This window comes from Monodelphis domestica, chromosome 3 (genome assembly GCF_027887165.1).
Source record: "Monodelphis domestica isolate mMonDom1 chromosome 3, mMonDom1.pri, whole genome shotgun sequence".
Classification (NCBI taxonomy): Eukaryota; Metazoa; Chordata; class Mammalia; order Didelphimorphia; family Didelphidae; genus Monodelphis; species Monodelphis domestica.
Window position 1 is genome coordinate 20,730,311 of NC_077229.1, and position 17,514 is coordinate 20,747,824.

Sequence of the window (17,514 nt, forward strand, 5' to 3'; positions counted from 1 at the left end):
GCCATACTATCCACACCTGACCTCTCAAACCTTTCTCATTATGCTCAATTGTCTCTCTTCTCTAATAAATCTTTCTTAAAGGATCTATGTAATAGTTGTCATATATATATATATACATATATAGATAAACATATATAACAAATAATGGGTGACAGTGCATATTTAAGGTTGGCCCATCTCCTTTTCTTATAGATTGCCTAGATAATGCCCTCTGTGCCATTCCTGGGGGGTATAAATTTGACAATGTATTTGGTCTTCTCAAATCTGCCATGGAATTGTTAGGCGACTTGGTGAATAGAGCCAGAAAGACAAGTTCAAATGCTGCCTCAGAAACTTACTGGCTTGTATGACCTTGAGCAAGTCACTTATCTTCTCTAGGTCTCAAAAAAGCATTTGTAAAGTGGGGATAGTAATAGCACCAACCTCCAGTGTTCATTGGACTCAACTGGATCCAATGAGGTAATATTTGTAAGGCATTTTGTAAACCTTAAAGCACGATATCTTCTTCATTGTGATTTGATTATTATGGTGCGCACTTTAGTAACACAAGCAATCAGTCAATGAACCAATAAGCATCTTCTTTGTGCTAGGCACTGGTACTGGGGCACAAGACAAAGATGAAACAGTCCCTGTCCTAAAGGAGCTGATGTTGTCCTTAGGATGGGTGGGGGGGGAGGACTGGAACAATTGTGGCATTAAGTAAGCCCTGGACCATGAGCAGGACAATATTGGAATCACAGAGATAACTTGTTCAACGATCATCTGATCATTGTTGTCATTATCTAGGGAGAGGTGGATTCACCCAAGGTGTTGACCATGGATGTCCTGGGCAAAGGTCAATGGAAGAAGAGCCCTGTTTTCACCTGGACACCTCGTGGAAGTCTACTGAAGTCCCTTGGATCCCTTTTCTTGAGATAGAGGATTTCCAAGGAAACCAAAGACAGGTGAAAACAAAGATGTAATTTTTTTTCCCCACTCATGTTCACAGACTCCATGAGTGTCTGAGGAACCAAGTCTTGATGCTGAGGTCTTCCAGATACTTTTGTTTGAGGAGGATATTGTGCTAACCATATCATTTTCCAGTTGAGTCCTACTTTGGAGAGGTGATGGTTAAAACTGAGATTTTTGTCTTTGTTTTTATTGTGAAAACCCACAAAAATCCTCAACAAGATCTAGAGTTGTTCACAAGTAATGGGGCCTCACAGTATACAAAGGAAAGTGGATGAGGGAAGTCTCTTGCCCAGACTTTGGCTTAGTTATATAAATACACACACACATATAATACATAGTATAATAGTATATCCTATATAAATCTGCTTGCTTATCTGGGAAAGATTCCGAGGGAAAGAGTGTGACAGATCGCACGCACTGTACAGGTCTTTCAAAGACTCCCAGCTGTTTCTCACTCAAAAATCTATCTTAAAAAACAAAACGCAAAACACCAACATATTCTTGTTGGTAAAGCCCATGTTGGTTCATCGCAGAAAACACCATGTCAGGGAAAATTTGGAGCAGACTCCTGGGGTTTAACAAAACTCTTTCAGAGTAAGGGGCATACATATGGCTGAGAGTTGATGCCTTCTGGAGAGTTGGTTAAGGAAAGCATCCCAGATGAAAACAAAACAATATCAAAACCCCAAAACCCAAGTTCAACAAAAAACTTGCATAGAAATGACTCTATTACAGATTAATTCCTTTCAGTTAACTAGCTTATCTTATAAAATGCAACTATGGAGGTTCACATTAAATTGCATCAGATACCTCTTGCTCCAGACGAGTTGAGATCAGCTACCCCTGAGGGAAAGGGACTTTTTCTGGAGATGGGAAGGGGAACTTTGGGGCAGAGGGCATCACTCCAGAGAGTATGCTTGCATAGGTTATGGCAGTGGGGGATCTGGGCATCTAGAAAGCACTGGATGGTAAGAAGAGAAAAGATGGAAAAAAAGAAAAAAGGGCTCCTGAAAGACACACTCCGACTTCTTCACAGCTTTGCCTCTGACTGCCCCTGATCAAACAGATGCTTGATCTTGAACCGGTCCAACTACAGCTCTTATCCTGGGCTCATCTCTGGGGCACCGAGTCTCTCTAGACCTGAACAATTTGATTAATAAGTCTGCACTTTTTAAGATTAATAACATTGACCAACTCCAGGCAGAAAGGGGTAAATTTGGATCAAATGATGTCTTCTTTGCTGTTCGGATCCAGACCAGGCACTAGTCTGGAGGTGTTTGCCACAAGAGGTGCTCAAGCAGAGGCAAGGTGATCTACCACCTGCAGGAAACGCAGAAGCCCAGATTCCTGCTCTGGGTGCGGGTCTAGACAAGATAAGACCTCTGAGGTTCTTTCCAACTCTTTAAGATTCCATGATCTAGTCTTGTCTCTTGTACCCACAAAAATTTAGGTTTCATTTTTTTTTTACCATTAAGGTCACTTAAAAAAAACACCATGTAAACCTGTAGAAAATCCCTAAGGATCTCCAATACCAGCTGGCTTAAAACCATAAATCCATACTTTATTTTAAATTAAATAGGAAAACTGACACTATAGATTGGGGCATTTTAATACAGACTCTGCTTACATGTGTCTGAAGATGTAACCAGGATACTGATGAACATTTTCAACCTCTTCCTGTTAGAGAACAGATGAAGAATGAAGAGGAACCAAACACTGAGAGTGATTGGAGAAACTAGAAATTAAAAGTGTGGTTTTCGCAGCCTGAATTAAAAGGCTGTGGGCAATTACCAACCCAACCGACTTCTCTTACAAGCCCAATCAATTTTCTGTAAACAATTCCCACCTTTCTCTTGTGGCATTTTTTTTTTCATTTAATGACATCCTGATTTCCTTGTTATCATCATTTTAGTTTTTTAATCACTTCACTGAATCAAAGGTAACAGCTGCCTGGCTTAGTTCCCTCTTTCTCAGCTTGGGGATCTATGTTTTAGTCTCCCTTCACCTAAAGAAGGTATCTATCTCCTCGATGGAGGACAATCAACTCCATTAATGTTCAGGAAAAACATAAAGCCTAGCATACCAGATCAGAGAGGGCTTGGCACACAGTAGACACTTACTTATTAAATGAATGAAGACTTGCCCATGAGGTCCTCTTGCCCACATAATTTAACTCCCCCCAAACTGTAGAGATAGAGATGACTGTGCATATAAGCTATACTATATGTCAGATAAGATAACACAAATAGTGAAAAACCAATCTCAAGTCCTTTTCCCCATATGCCAGCCAAAGATACATTTTCCAGTCATTGCTGCTTTTTATGCTCAAAAAATCTCTGAGGATGAGATCAGGAGATCTGAGAGCTTGTGACAGACTACTAGATATGCCTGACAGATACCTCAACAACACAGAAAGTTCTTTATACCTTTGGGAGCCTTGGCAGAGAATCAATAATAGTCATCATAAAAGTTTTCTAGATAATTTCAGGTACTACATTATGTTATGACCTACAGGAATCTGTCAAACCATGGGGCAGGTCTATAGAAATCTTCAATATGAGTGGAAAATGGAATTTATGCACTAATCAGAATGGTATGCTCTAAAAGCTCCAATTGGTAATGGAGAGTGCAAGAATTTGGGGGCATTTCTGTTTAGAGTAACTCCACAGTCTAAATGATTTGGTTATTAATTAATTTATGTACATTTATTGACAGAAATAGGATGATTTGAGACCTAGCGCTGGTAAGTAAGGCTAAAATAATCCCAGTCTATGCCAGGCTTTCCCCCCAATATGGTGGGTGGAAAAGCTCATCAAAATGAGCAGGTCCAGAGGTGAAAAGGAACAACTGGTCCTCCCTCCAGGTGCAGATGCTACAGTATTCTTGAACCTACTGTTTGCATCAGGCCAGAGGAGGAAGGGTGACCAAAGGGCACTTACAGGGATTCCCCAAACCCCAGGTTCATCCCAGCAGAAAACAGAGCCTTCTGCTGGCTGCTGGGCACATCTGGGAGGTGGAACTCAAAGACAGATGACTGATTCTCCCCTTGGTCTGACTGAACAAACATTTCTTAGCACAAAAGAGAAGATTAAGCAGAATAACACCTTTTATTTTGGTTGAGTTAGCCACAGATAAGATTACATAGCCAGGGTCTTATTGGTCTTTCCCATTTTTAGCTGAATTATTAATTTCAGTGTTACATGCACCTTCAAAAGGGAAAAAATAACCATTTTCATTTATTTCCTATTCACACAGTATTGTTCATCAGACCTACAAAAAATTCTTCAGTAATGACAAGGGATCTGAGAGCGTTCCCTGCGGGGTAGAGAGAGGAAAACTGAGGTTCTTGCTGTAAAGCACTAATTCCTGGGCCTGGAGTTAGAACCAAATTCCCCAAATTCCTGCTCTTGTCTTGGGCCTGGTTGGCAGAAGAGCCACCAATCAGATTTGAGCAACTTTACAGGAAGGGCACATTTCAGATGAGATCTAAGTTAGCTCATAAATCTGATTTACAATAGGCAAAATAGCACCACACACATCCTCTGCAATTCGGCGGGAATTCTAGCCAAGAGATCAGCCTCCTGGCCCACAGGTTACAGCAAGTTAAGACATCTCCTGAGAGTCTAGCTGCTTGCCTCGTCTCTTTTCTCTCTCTCTCTCTCTCTCTCTCTCTCTCTCTCTCTCTCTCTCTCTCTCTCTCTCTCTCTCTCTCCCTCTCTCTCTCTCTCCATTTCTCTCTCTTTCTCACTCACTCTCTCTCTGTCTCTCTCTCTCTCCCTCTCTCCATTTCTCTCTCTCTCCCTCTCTCCATTTCTTTCTCTCTCTCACTCTGTCTCTCTCTCTCTCTGTCTCTCTCTCTCTCTCACACACACACACTCAGTCACTCTCACACACACAATCACACACACTCACACACAATGGGTGTTTGTCTACTGCTAAAGCCTGTGGTAACTCTAACCCAGGGCGGTCTTTGCTGACTTGGTTGCTCTTTGGCCAACTTCCCTTCTCCCAAAGTGAACTCAAAGCTCGCCCAACATTGGGGCCTTCACCGCAGTGGTAAAGGGAGACTGGAGACAGCCAGAAAAGCCAACACGTTCGGTCACCCAGGCTTACTTTCCTCCCAGAGAGATGCTGGTGGTTTGCTGCCCAATGAAATCCACAACACAAAAGCAAGCCCTGGCCGGACGAAGCGTCCCCGAGGCTCACTTTCTGTCGGGGATGAGGATGCTCACTGGCTCGCTGACCTTCCTCTTCTTCTTGGGAACGGCAGAGTTCTGCTGACTGTCCATGAATTGCAGTCTTTGGATCTGTGGAATCAGCAGAGAGAAGGTTGAGGTGGGGTTTCCATGTGCGCCAGGTCAGCATCCCTCAAGCTGCTCCTCGGAGGGCCCCACTACCAGGATCCGGGCTGGCATCCGGAGTTTCAGGAGCCGAATCCCCCGCGGGCAGCCGGCTTGGGTACTGGTCTTTGGCCCTCACAAGTGAATTCAGAACATCCCGCTGGGGGGACGGAGAGGGGAGCACTGTGAAGGTGGGAAGCCAGCAGGGGAGCGATAAAGGTCAGGAGAGCTCTGGGCGCTGCCACGTTTTAAGGAGGGAAAACCACGTGATCCCCTGGAAAGAGGCAGATTCAGGATTTGGGATTGGAGTGCTGCTTCCCTGAGAGCACAGCCCAGTATTTTATCATCGCCATTAGGCCACCCTTAATCTCTCCTTCCAAGAAGCACGCAGGACACTTACATTTCTGGCCACTAGATGGGAGAAAAGGGTTTTCCATGTCCACTCCCTGCCCCTCCCCCCCAGGCCCCCATCCCTCGAGGGGAGGGTGGAAAGATAAACTAAAAACCAGATCTCTCCAGAGTAGTGAATGGCAGAAAGCTCCACTGTACCCTGGAAGCCCCGACGGCACTGCTTTGTGACGAGCTGGTACAAGCTACAACCACTTCCAAGAGCCCAAGAACCAGACCTCTGAATTGGGCGCTGTGAGTGACCCCCTTTACAGTGAAGCTGGGCGGCTCCTCTCAATCTTCCGCCTTTAGAGAGCGGCTTCGAGCGCGGGATGCTTCGGCGACGTGTCTGAGGGGGACTGAAGCCGGCCTTCCCCGCTCTCTTTCCCTCCCGCCACGCAGGCTCCTCAGAAACGTAATGAAGCACCTACAGGGGACCAAAATGGCTCCAGGGACTTCCTACTAGTTCAAGAACTGGTTTCTCTTTGGTTTTCAAAAGCCATCGGGATAATTGGTTACAGCAGGCTGACTGGGCCCTCTGGAAGAACCACTCAGATTCACTGTAGCTGAACCGAAGCCTAGACTGTTTAAACAGGAAAACCCTGAAAAATAAATAGAACTTCTTATCAAATCACTGGTTTGCTTATGCATGTAAAATTTTAGAGTGACCTACTCTGGACCAAATGAAACAAGGCCACATAAAACACAAACACCAAAACAAATCTCTTTAAGAGAAGATGAATTTGTGCCCCAACGGCTAGATGGAAAAGGACAGGGCGGAATGCAGCTTGGGTAAAAGCTCATTTGGGGATCTTTGCGGCTCCCATCCAAAAGATCTGGCCGCCTATGACATCTGGGCCCGAAGAGCCACAAGGACCTACTAGAGCGTCTCTTTCAGAAGCCAATACCTTCATCGCTCTGCTCTGCCCTAGTACTCGGGAAACCAGATTTTGATAGGGAAGTTCAGAAAAGGAATTTTTTTGCCGTAAGTTGGTCCCAAGACGGTGGGACTTGGCAACTGCCACTCGGTTAAAAGAAGTGAGAAGGTTCAGGGGCGAATCTAAGGGCAGACGCGATCCCTTGGACACATTTCTCCTGAAGAGTCTTGGCATTTTACACATGGAAGGGGCGTCAGTCGCTAGCTTATTCTCGTTTCCCAGGGAAGAAAGTGAAACCCAGGGGGAGGAGGGAAAGGAGCTGAATAGAATCCATAGGAACCAACTGGCTTTTTTCACCAGTAAAATAAGAACTAGACAGTCACCAGGGCCTTCAACAGCTGTAAAAGTCGGATTCTCTGGAAATAGCTTTGAACCAAATCCATGCCAGGGAATGTCTGAGAACCGCTGCTGAGGGGCATTTCGTATTTCTAATAACCGTGCTGGGGTGGCAGAAGCCACATTTCTAATGCCAAAGCAAACCAAGCGTTTCTATAGCCAGTGAGTCCAGGACAGTCTAGACTGAGAATGTGGATCACTCGGGCCGCATCAGATGACTGCCTTCTGAGGCATCTCTCCTTCTATTTAAGGAAAACCATCTTTGGGATCCTCATTAGACATTTGACACACAACAATCACTGAGCCAAACTCTGAAGAATGAGGATCCTTTTACCTATAAATGCGACAGAAGTTTTCTCAAAGAAGTACAGTATTTGCATATGTTTCTGTGAAGAGATCAAACAGCATCCTCTGCTTCATGAAGCCGACTCCATGGATTTCCTGCTTTGTTTCATATAGTCTATTTGCTAACATGTTCTACCTTCTGAGAACTACTTTTAAACCCAGGTGGAGCAGTAAAGTGCCTCTTGGGGTGTAGAGACACTTTAAAAGACCTGCCTTTACTGTTCCCCCTCCTGCCTTGTCTACGCACAGCATCAGATTCCAGTATATGCCATTGGAAGGAACTGGACTAGACCTCAAAGGTCTATCCCAGCTCTGACATGCCCAGGCAGCAGAGCAGAGAGAGCACTCGAATCAGGAAGATTCCTCTTCCCAAGTTGAAATCGGGCTTCCGATATTTATAATAGCTGTGTGACCCTGGCCAAGTCACTTAGCCCTGCTTGCCTCACTTTCCTTATCTGTTAAATAAGCTGGAGAAGGAAGTGGCCAACCACTCTGATATCTTTGCCAAGAAAACCCCCAATGGGGTCATGAAGAGTCAAACGTGACTGAACAGCAACAAAGGCCCCTCCTGGTTCTTCCCTGCCATACCTTCTGAGGCCCCTCCTAGCGTTGAGGCTCTGTATTCTATTTTCAATAGCCTCCTTTACCTCGAACATTCCCCGTGTCCTTTATCCCTCCACATTGCTAAAATCCAGGCTCTTGGAGGAGAGCTAGCCCACTGCAACGCAAGGAAACGGAAGCCCAGGGAGTCACTTGAGGAAGAACTTCTACGGTTCTGTGACTGCCGAGCTTTCTGCTACGACAGCTTGATGAGGAAAAGGCTCTGTCTAAATTGAAGAAAGGACAAATTCTGTTTGGGAAAGGAAGGCTCTACGCCCGAGGGGCTGCTTTAAGTCAGTGAGTTCAGGCCACAGTGTGGGGTTCCCCAAGAGCTAAAGAGCTTTGGGGGTAAACTGGGTCACTGGGATATGGGGGAAGTCAGGTCTGAAGAGTTAGTGGATCTACATCTACAATATTAGCTCTATCAACTCCAAATGTTCCCCTACATCACACTATTTTTTTTAAACCGTCACCTTCCATCTCAGAATCGATACTCTGTATTGGTTCCAAGGCAGAAGAGTGAAGTGACTTGTCCAGGGTCACACAGCTGGGAAGTGTCTGAGGCCAAGTTTGAAGCCAGGACCTCCCATCTCTTGGCCTGGCTCTCCATCCACTGAGCTACCCAGCTGCCTCCCCGACCCAGTCATCATGCTCTTTAGAATAGTCATCTCAAGCCCTCTTTCATATATTGTTGATAGTTTATACTTCTTCTTTTGAAAAGGTTGTTGATCCAAGAGAAGATAGCTATGTCATATGAGGTTCAAGTGAAGCATAAACTGGTTGGCAAGTAATCACAATAAAAGGGTCATAGGGATTAGAAAAAAAAGAATAGCCTCCCCTACATTTTTCTAGAATTATCCATCTGTATCCATTTTCTTTACCCTATTGTAGGAGAGTCTCAGAAAAGTTATTCTCATTGAAAGTCTATCATTGCTGTGCTTGAGGTTTCTATCTCTTATTTCTGTTTTTCTTTGCTCTTTTTCATCCTCCCTTTGTAACTGTTGCAATTCTACGAAGCAGAAAATGAGCACAGAGAAGGCAGAAATGTAACGGGGCGCTGCTGGGCCCATTCCGGCTGCCAGAGACCTTGGCCCAAGCCACAGGCCTCTCCTTGGGGAACACGACTTTGAGGTCTGGAGGACAAGCCCAAACTACTTCCTGGGCCAGGCCTCGCTACCCAACCAAAGCAGAGTTTGGACAGCCACTCTAGACCATCTAAGCCAGCAGGCGGCGTCTTTTCAAATGAGCTTTTAGGGTCACGATGATTGTAATGGCGATTACAGGGATCGATCCCGGCCTGGGAGGATCCCCCCAGCAGGGGCCACTTAGAGGGTTTTCCCCCCTAAATGTCACCGGCAGGCTGCACCCTCCTCTGCAGGCAGCACCGTGGATACCCGCCATCCGAGGCAATAGAAGTTGTTCTCTTTTCGCCCTCTCAGCGGGCAGCACGGAAAGGTTACAAGTAATGGAAAGACTTAAGAAGGTGCCTCTGTCCCGGCAGCCAGCAATTCGGTTCTGAGGCTGCCATTGGCTCCCCTTACATTGATCACCCCGATGTGCTTCTTACTCGTCTACACTGTTTGTCTGCCTCTAGCTACGTGTGATGAAGGCCTGATTGTGAAGTGAGTTCCTCTCCTCGGAGTTGGAAAGCTGCTGAAGGAACCTGCTTTGAGCTTGCCTTGCCTTACTTTTTAATGGCCTAAAAACACTACCTGATATTTTCAGGTTAAAAAAAAATCTATTTTAAGCAAACCCCTGACTTTCTCGCTTTCAAATGCCTGAGCGATTTTGTGAGCCGTGGAGCCATCCAGATAGGTAAAGGTTAAACTTTAAAGCAAAAAAAGCCAAGAAAAAGCCACAACAGAAATGAAATGAAAAGGGTTTTTTATCTCCCTCTCTGGCATGAGTAGAGGAAACCTACAGGCATTGACATGACGGTGTCCCTAGATGTACTAAACCTGACACAGGCTTGCTGATTCTTCAAAAAGATGAAGAGATAAAGAGAGCAGCTAGAGGATGGGTCATACAACATGTTAGTTCTCAGGGACGTGCTATGTAGGTCACTGGTCTGAATCGAACTCTCGACCAAGCGCCTTCAGCAGCGATGGAGATCCACTCGTCTTTATCTTTATTAGAGAGACTGTACTCTGCCTCCTGAGACGGTCCCGTGTGAGACTATTTCAGCTGGACAAGCACTTATTATGCACCTACTGCGTACAAGGCGCTGAGGATACAAAGGCAGAAGTGAAACCATAGCTGCCTTCAGGGAGCTCCCAATCCACCAGTTCACTTAAAGGAAAATCCTCTAGTCACCTGACAGCCCCAACCCCTTTCTGGGCGTCACCTCTACAGAGAGGTGGAGGCCTGTTTCACTTACGGACCCTTTTCCAACTTAGGGCAAAGCTTAACCATTTCATTTCCAAGAAGTTCAACTTTCACTTTAACTCGACACTACATTCACTTGAAAAAGACCAAAGACATGAAAAGCCTTTGAAGAGGAAGCCTGGTCAGAGGGAATTTGCCACTTGGCAGAATGAATCTGGGATACTGCCTAGAAGGGTCCCTTCAAGGATTCACATCCCGCCCTTCCAGGCCTTCTCGTTGGGCGCCAGATCCTCACCCAATGCGGTGAGCCCAGCCTTTCTCTCTTGCCTGGCATGGAAATACACGGGTCTTCCGTCTCCTACTGCAGGGCCGGGCAACCTCCTTTTCCAGACTTACTCCTTGTCATGATAGCCCGTATGTTGCCTCTCGGTGTTCTTGCAGCCTTCATGCTGGGGGGACTCCACGTGCCCTCCATTCTTTGGTGCCTGTGCTATCCCCCGAGTCAAAGCTGCAGGGCATCACCAAAAGAATGAGGATGCTAAAAAGATGGGTTGAGTTTCAGGGGGCCTTTGGGGCCTCTAAAAAGGCTATATTATTTCCCCAAAGTCCTCTTGCCTGCTCCTGTTTCAATTCTGGCTCCAGTTCATTCTAGTAACATCAACTTTACTCTTACACACCCTCAGCAACAAATAAAGCCCTTTGGCTATCTTGAAGATACCCACTTTTTCTCCTGATAGCAGGAAGATTTTTTTAAGATGTCAGTTTGGTCTAAGATATGCCATTCCTGTTTCTTCATCATCTGCTTTCATTTTGAGTAAAACACTGGTGTTCTTGCTAATGCACCAAGTCTTCTTTCCACACTTGCAGTAAACAGTCACCATGATGTCTTCAAACATTTTCTTTTTCTCAATGAGAATTAATAAGCCCCTACTGTGTGCTCTGTCATTTATATATATATATAATATAGAAAAATAAAATATAAAAGATATTGTACTGCCCCTCGAGGAACTTGTGCTCTAAAAGATGGGAGTTACGCGCCATACCAGACAGGATGGCCCAAAGGCAAATGTAATAGAAGCAAAGCAGAGATCCAGCCAGGGTGCTTAACAAAAATTAGAGAAAGGAGAGATGAGCTGGACACATCTGGGAAGGCTCCATGGAAGAAGAGCCCGCAGCTGAGCTACTCCACGAAGGAGGAGGAAGACCACAAACAGGCTGGTGTGCGGGGAAGAAAGCGCTGCCCCTGGAAGAGAGCCGGATTGGAATCCTGGCTCTGACTTAACTGTGTGACCTTCACCAAGTCCTCTCACTTCTTCAGGCCTCAGTTTACTCATGTTCTCTTTAAGGATATCTTTATCTTTCACTCTGGGTCCCATGAACTCTCTCTATGCCTCTTTTAGTCTATGCCAAAAAGGTACCTGGAGAACTGAAATAAGCTGGGGAAAGCATGTTGTTCAGCCTTTCCGTTGTGCCCGTCTGCCCAATTCCATGGACCATGGAGTTTTCTTGGCAGAGAGACTGGAGCGTTTTGCCATTTCCTGTTCCACCTCATTTTACTGATGAGAAAACTGAGGCAAGCAGGGGGAGGCGATCTGCCCAGTGCCACACTGTTAGGAAGCGTCCGAGACTGTCAGGTCTTCCAGACCGAGCCTGGCACTTTCTCCACAGAGCCTCCTGGCTGCCTCCAGAAAGCAGAATTGGCATTGGTTTATGAAAGTGTGACCTGGGAGGCCCACCAAAGGCCCTCATTCCTCCAAAGGACCAACTTCTCTCTGACACACTAAAAGAAGGGCCAGCAAGAGAGCATCAAGTGGGAGCTGGGAGAAGTGTGGCCCGAGCAGCAGGGAAGGGCCCCGAAGGATCTGTTGGCACCCAGTTCATGGTTTTGCCTAAGGCTGACCCAGCTGCTGCCGGACTTCTCAGAATGTTCACATTTGCCGGTGCCGCTCAGAAGCCCAGGAACACGGAGTATCAGACCCAAAGAAGCCAGGTGCTATGGTCCTGATGGCCAAATTTTATGGAATAATCAGTGAGAGAAAAACCAAAGACAAGAACCTTCCTGGGAACACTGAAGCCAGTCAGAGAATGCTGTCGCTAGCCAGCATTCACCCCTCCTCTGTGGGTCCATCAGAGAAGCATCTCCAAAGCCTTTCCTAGAATTCACTTCCCACAACAGAAAATTCTGCTCTTTCCTGATGGGGCCTTTCCTGCATCTTCTGGCTGTCTCGTGGCCCGTCGGGATGCTCCCTCTTCTTTTTACTATTTTACCCACGACAAAACGAGCAAAGTGCTGCGTTAGCAGAGGAGTTTCTGCTGTGAAAGTGCTGTTGGGTCATCTAGCTAAACTACTCCATACTGTACATAGTTTCCAACCTATAAATATTTTCCATGCTGTGGTGGAACTACTGAGTTTCAAATGAAACAATATTTCTTTCTAAACGCCACACTGTCTCCAGCTCCGTTGCGGCTCCAAAGACCAGCAGGATACTGTAGGTATCTCAGGGCATCTGAGCAGACTTTGTATTCCCTGCATCACCTGAGCTTGGCAGAAACTAGAACCCGAACTAGGCGTCCAAAGCCAATAGCTGGTGCTTCCAGGGGAAGGAAGAGCTTGTTCTGATTTTTCAGCTTTTTTTTTTTTGCCAGTTAAAGTCGCTGGAAATACAGAGCCTGAAGAAGAAAAGCCTTCAGGAGGCCACAAGAGCAAGCCTCAAGTGTATGAAATCTGTCGAGTGGCAAAGGGATTAGACCTATTCTGCTTGGCAGAACCCAGCGTAAGGTGGGAAACGGCAAAGAGAGAGACAGCATTTCAGAATAATGGAAAGAACTTCCCAGGGAGAACGAGCTCTCCCCAGGGGATGGGCTGCCTTAAACAGGGTCAGCTTTCTCTACGCTTGCGGTCTTGGAGTCAAGTCAAGTTAGCAAGCATTAGTTTACTAAGTCACTGGGCTAAGCTCTGGGGATATCAAGAAAGGCCATATCATGCCCTGCCCTCAGGGAGTGCCAGTCCAATGGGGAGATAACAGGCAATCCATCCTCTAGGATAAATGGGAGACCAGGAGAAGCTTCTTGCAGAAGGTGATCCTGAGAAGGAAGCCAGGGAAGCCAGGAAGTGACATGAGGAGGAAGAGTTTCAAGCAGGCTGGACTTCCAGGGAAAGTGCTGGGAGTTGGGACATAGTGTCTGGCATGAGGAACAGGAAACCAGATGCACTGGATGGTGGTCATTGTGGAGGTGTGTGTAAGCTCTAAGAAAGCCAGCCTCCCATCCTAGGAGTCATCCTCAACTCCTTGCTTTCTCTAATGGCCCACCACATCAAGCTGTCACCAAGGAAGGCCAATTTCACCCCCACAGATATCACTCCAACACACCTCCTCTTTCTTCTGACACTGCCCCCATCCCGGCGCAGGCCCTATTTACTTCATGCCAGGGCTATTGCAGTAGCCTGCCTGGTGGGGCCTCACTGCTTCAAGTCCATTCCAATCCTTTCTCCATTCAGCCACTACAGTGATTTTCCTAAAGCACAGGTTTGACTATCACTCCCTTTCTCAATAAACTTCAGTGGCTCCCTGCTGCCTCCAAGAGCAAATACAAAATGCTCTGTTTGGCATTAAAAATCCTTCCTAATCTGGTCCCTTCTACCTTTCCTGTCTTTACCCCCCACCATCTATTCTTGACCAAGGGACACTGGCTTCTTGGCTGTTCCACGAACAAGACTGCTCTGGATTATTTTCTCTGACTAAATGCTCTCCTTCACAAAGGGCCTATTTGTACACAAATATTTATAGCAGCTCTTTTTATGGTGGCAAAGAATTGGAAACTGAGGGAATTCCCATCATTTGGGGAAGGGCTAAACAAATTGTGGTATATTATAGTTATGGAATACTATTGAACCGTAAGAAATGACAAGCAGAATGATTTCAGAAAAAAAGCTGAAATGTTCTGCATGAACTGATGCAAAGAGAAATAAGCAGAACCAGGAGAATATCGTACACATTAACAGCGATATTGAAAACTTGGCTACTCTCAGCAATGCAACAATGCACGACAACTCTGAAGGACTTATGACAAAGAATGCTATCTACCTCTAGAGAAAGAACTGTTGGAGTCAGAATAGAGATCAAAGCATACTCTCTTCCACATTAGTTTTTTTACAGTTTTATTTTGGGGTTTGGTTTTATATGAGGTTTTACAACAATGACCAATACAGAAGTATGTTTTGCATGATACTATGTGTATAATCCAGATCAAATTGCTCATCATCTCCAAGAGGGAGGACGGAGGGAGACAATTTGGATCTTATAACTTCAGAAAACTTATGTTGAAAACTGTTATTATATGTAATTGGGAAAATAGAAATAACTTTGAATAAAAAAACAATCTTCCTCATCTATGCCTCCTAGCTTCCCTGGCACCCTTCAAAAGTCCCAACTTAAATCCCCCTAACACCTTCTTCATTTAGGGGTTTTCCTTTGTTGATTATTTCCTGCTTATCCTGTCTACAGTAGTTGGTTTGTACAGTATAGTGGTAGTCTCTCGGTGACTGAGAATGACAATTGTCTTTGTGCATTATTATCTATTGATGTACCCTCATGTGGCTTTGAAGTCCAAAGACTGAGGCGCAAAGTTTGTCTGTACATAGTTGTTTGCATGCTGTCTCCCCCATTAGACTGGGAGCTCCTGAGGGCCGAGACTGTCTTTGGCCTTTCTCTGTGGCATTTATCTCCCACAGTGCCTAGCACGTATTTGCTGTTTAATAAAATGCTTACTGATTAACTGAAGCGGTAGGAAGGGACCAGGTTATGAAGGACATTAAACTACAAAAAAGACTTTGTTTATTTCAGAGGGGAAAAGGTACCATTGGAGTGTATCGAACAGTGCGATTCTGTTGTCGAATATCAGTTTTACAAGTGGATGGAGAATGGACTGGAATGGAGAGAGATTTGAGGCAGGGAGTCCCAACAGCAGGCTATTGCAGTAGTTTAAGCATGACATGAGGGTCCACACCATGGTGTGGACAATGTTGCAAGAGAAAAGGAGGAATATTCAAGCGACATTACAAAAACAAACAAGTTTAAGCAAAGTTTGTGCCGTAGAGCGCTTTCTTGTATGAGGATGGGTTTTCTTGGGGATTCCTTCCATCTCGGAGAGTCTCCGATTCCTGCTTACCTGCCCCGATATTCAAATATCTTTTAGACTCACTCACTTCAAAAGGAGAAAAAAGAGGAAATTGGATCTTTAGGTTCTTGCACTACAATTGGTTTTGGAAAATAAGAAAGGAGGGAATAGGTAGAAAAAGAAATGAGTTTCGGCAGGAAAATTTTTCCAGTGACAAAAAATATGACCTTGTAGCTTTTAAAGCCAAATCCTAGTGAGTAGGAAACTTCTAATCATAGGTATATGTGTGTATTTCAACCAATCTATGTGTAGATACATAATTAACAAACCTGTACCTTACATATTAGAATCAGTATTGTGTATTGGTCATAAGGAAGAAGAGTGGTAGAGGCTAGGCAATGAGGGTTGAGGGACTTGCCCAGGGTCACACAGCTAGGAAGAGTCTCAGGTCAGATTTGAACCCAGGACTTCTCATCTCTAGGTCTGGCTCTCAATTCACTGAGCTATCTAGCTACCTCCAGTCATATGTAGTGTTAAAGTAGGTTTTGTTCTCTCCAATTTGTCTTTCTCTTTGGTCACACAGATATCTTTCTAGGTTAGACCCGCCATACCACTTTCCTAAATTATTTCTAGAAGTATCTCAATGGGTCTCCTTGGCTTCAATCTTTTCTCTCCTCAGATTATTCAATTCATCTTTTATACAGGTGTCCAAATAATCTTTTTGTATGTAGGCCTGACCATAATGGTATAATCTAAATGGATATATGTATATACAGTTAGGTGGTACAGTGCATAGAGTGCTGGGCTGGCCTGGAGTCAGGCAAGTCACTTCACCTTTGTGTGACTCAGCTTCTTCATCTGTGAAATGGGGATCGTGACAGTACATAGCTCACAGAGTTGTCAGGATCAAATGAGATAACATTTGTAAAGTGCTTGGCATAGCTCCTGGCACCTCAATTCCGTTTGGTCATTCAGTTGTGTCCTTCTCTGTGTGACCCCAAGGACCATGGGGTTTTCTTAGCAAAAATATTTAAGTGGTTTGACATTTCCTTTCAGTGAATTAAGGCAAAGAGAGGTTAAGTGACTTGACCACGGTCACATAGCTAGGAAGTGTCTGAGGGCAGATTTGAACCCGGGCCTTCTTGACTCCAGGTCCAGTGATCTATCTGCTGAGCCACCTAGCTACTCCTAATAGAAATGCTTATTATATTAATATAACATTAGTTATCTAGGTGCTGTAGACAGTTATTATCTGTATCTCAGTTGAGGAAAGGAAAGGTTGGCGTTTCAGTGATTTAGTTGTGTTCACACAGTTCCCGAGTTTTGGAGATACATTCAGGCTTAGGTCGCTTCTGCCTCTAAGGGCAGCCTGGTCTCAATTCTAGCCTACGGTCACATCATGCTCTAGCTCAAGAGCCCTCAGAGGCCCCCTATTCTTTCTAAAATAAAACACAAACTTCTTGCCTGATATTCAAGGTCTTTCCCAATCTGATTCCAACTTGTCTTTCAATTTAAGTCAACAAACACCTATTAAATCCCTTCTAGTGCCAGGCACGGTGTTAAGCACAAAAAAGAAATTGTCCGTCCCCAAGGAGTTTCCAGCCTGTCCCTTTCTTGCACTCCATACTGACAAGCCCCCGTGGGAGCGAAAGCTGCCATTTCCAGGGTCTGCAGAGACCACACCTCACTGCTACTTTTCAGAATCCTTCTCTGCCTCTGAGACCCAGCTGAGCTGTCCCCTCTTCTGCACGGCCTTTCTGGAGACCGATAGCTCCGAGTGTTCTTTCTCTTCACAAATATTCCTAGAGGATTTTTTTCTGGCTCCCTCCTTCGGCCCCATCACACTCTACCTTGTAACATTCCTATATGGGGACTTCCTATTGCTTCCGCTCCCAGGAGAGCAAGTTCTTTGAGGGTCAGACCTGTGGAAGTTTCACTTTCAAATGCCCAGCACCTAGCATGGTGTTGGCTGAAGTGGAATCAATCCAGTATCACAATTAGACAGAAAAGTTTGTTGCAAAAAGTGCTGCTGATCTAGGAATCGATCATTCTGTGCTTCTTATCTTTGTGGACCTTAAACTCATTGGGGTAGGGGAAGGGGTCAATAATGTTGGGAAGTTTTCTCTTTTTACAGAACGAGCTTGATTCAAAGAACAACGTTGTACTTCTCCCTC

General features: G+C 45.2%; 1 protein-coding gene across 8 annotated transcripts in view; it reads right to left on the reverse strand.

Moving 5' to 3' along the window:
• Positions 1–17,514, reverse strand: part of HORMAD2 (HORMA domain containing 2) — a 133,403-nt gene that overhangs the window by 35,403 nt on the left and 80,486 nt on the right. Inside the window, exon 12 of one of the 8 annotated variants that reach the window (XM_007490542.3) lies at positions 4,040–5,258. The exons of the other annotated variants lie outside the window; for them this stretch is intronic. Within the exon in view, the coding sequence (XP_007490604.2) occupies positions 5,154–5,258 (105 nt within the window). The 3' untranslated portion in view covers positions 4,040–5,153. Of the gene's footprint in view, positions 1–4,039; positions 5,259–17,514 lie in introns of those variants that run through there. 8 annotated transcript variants of the gene reach the window in all.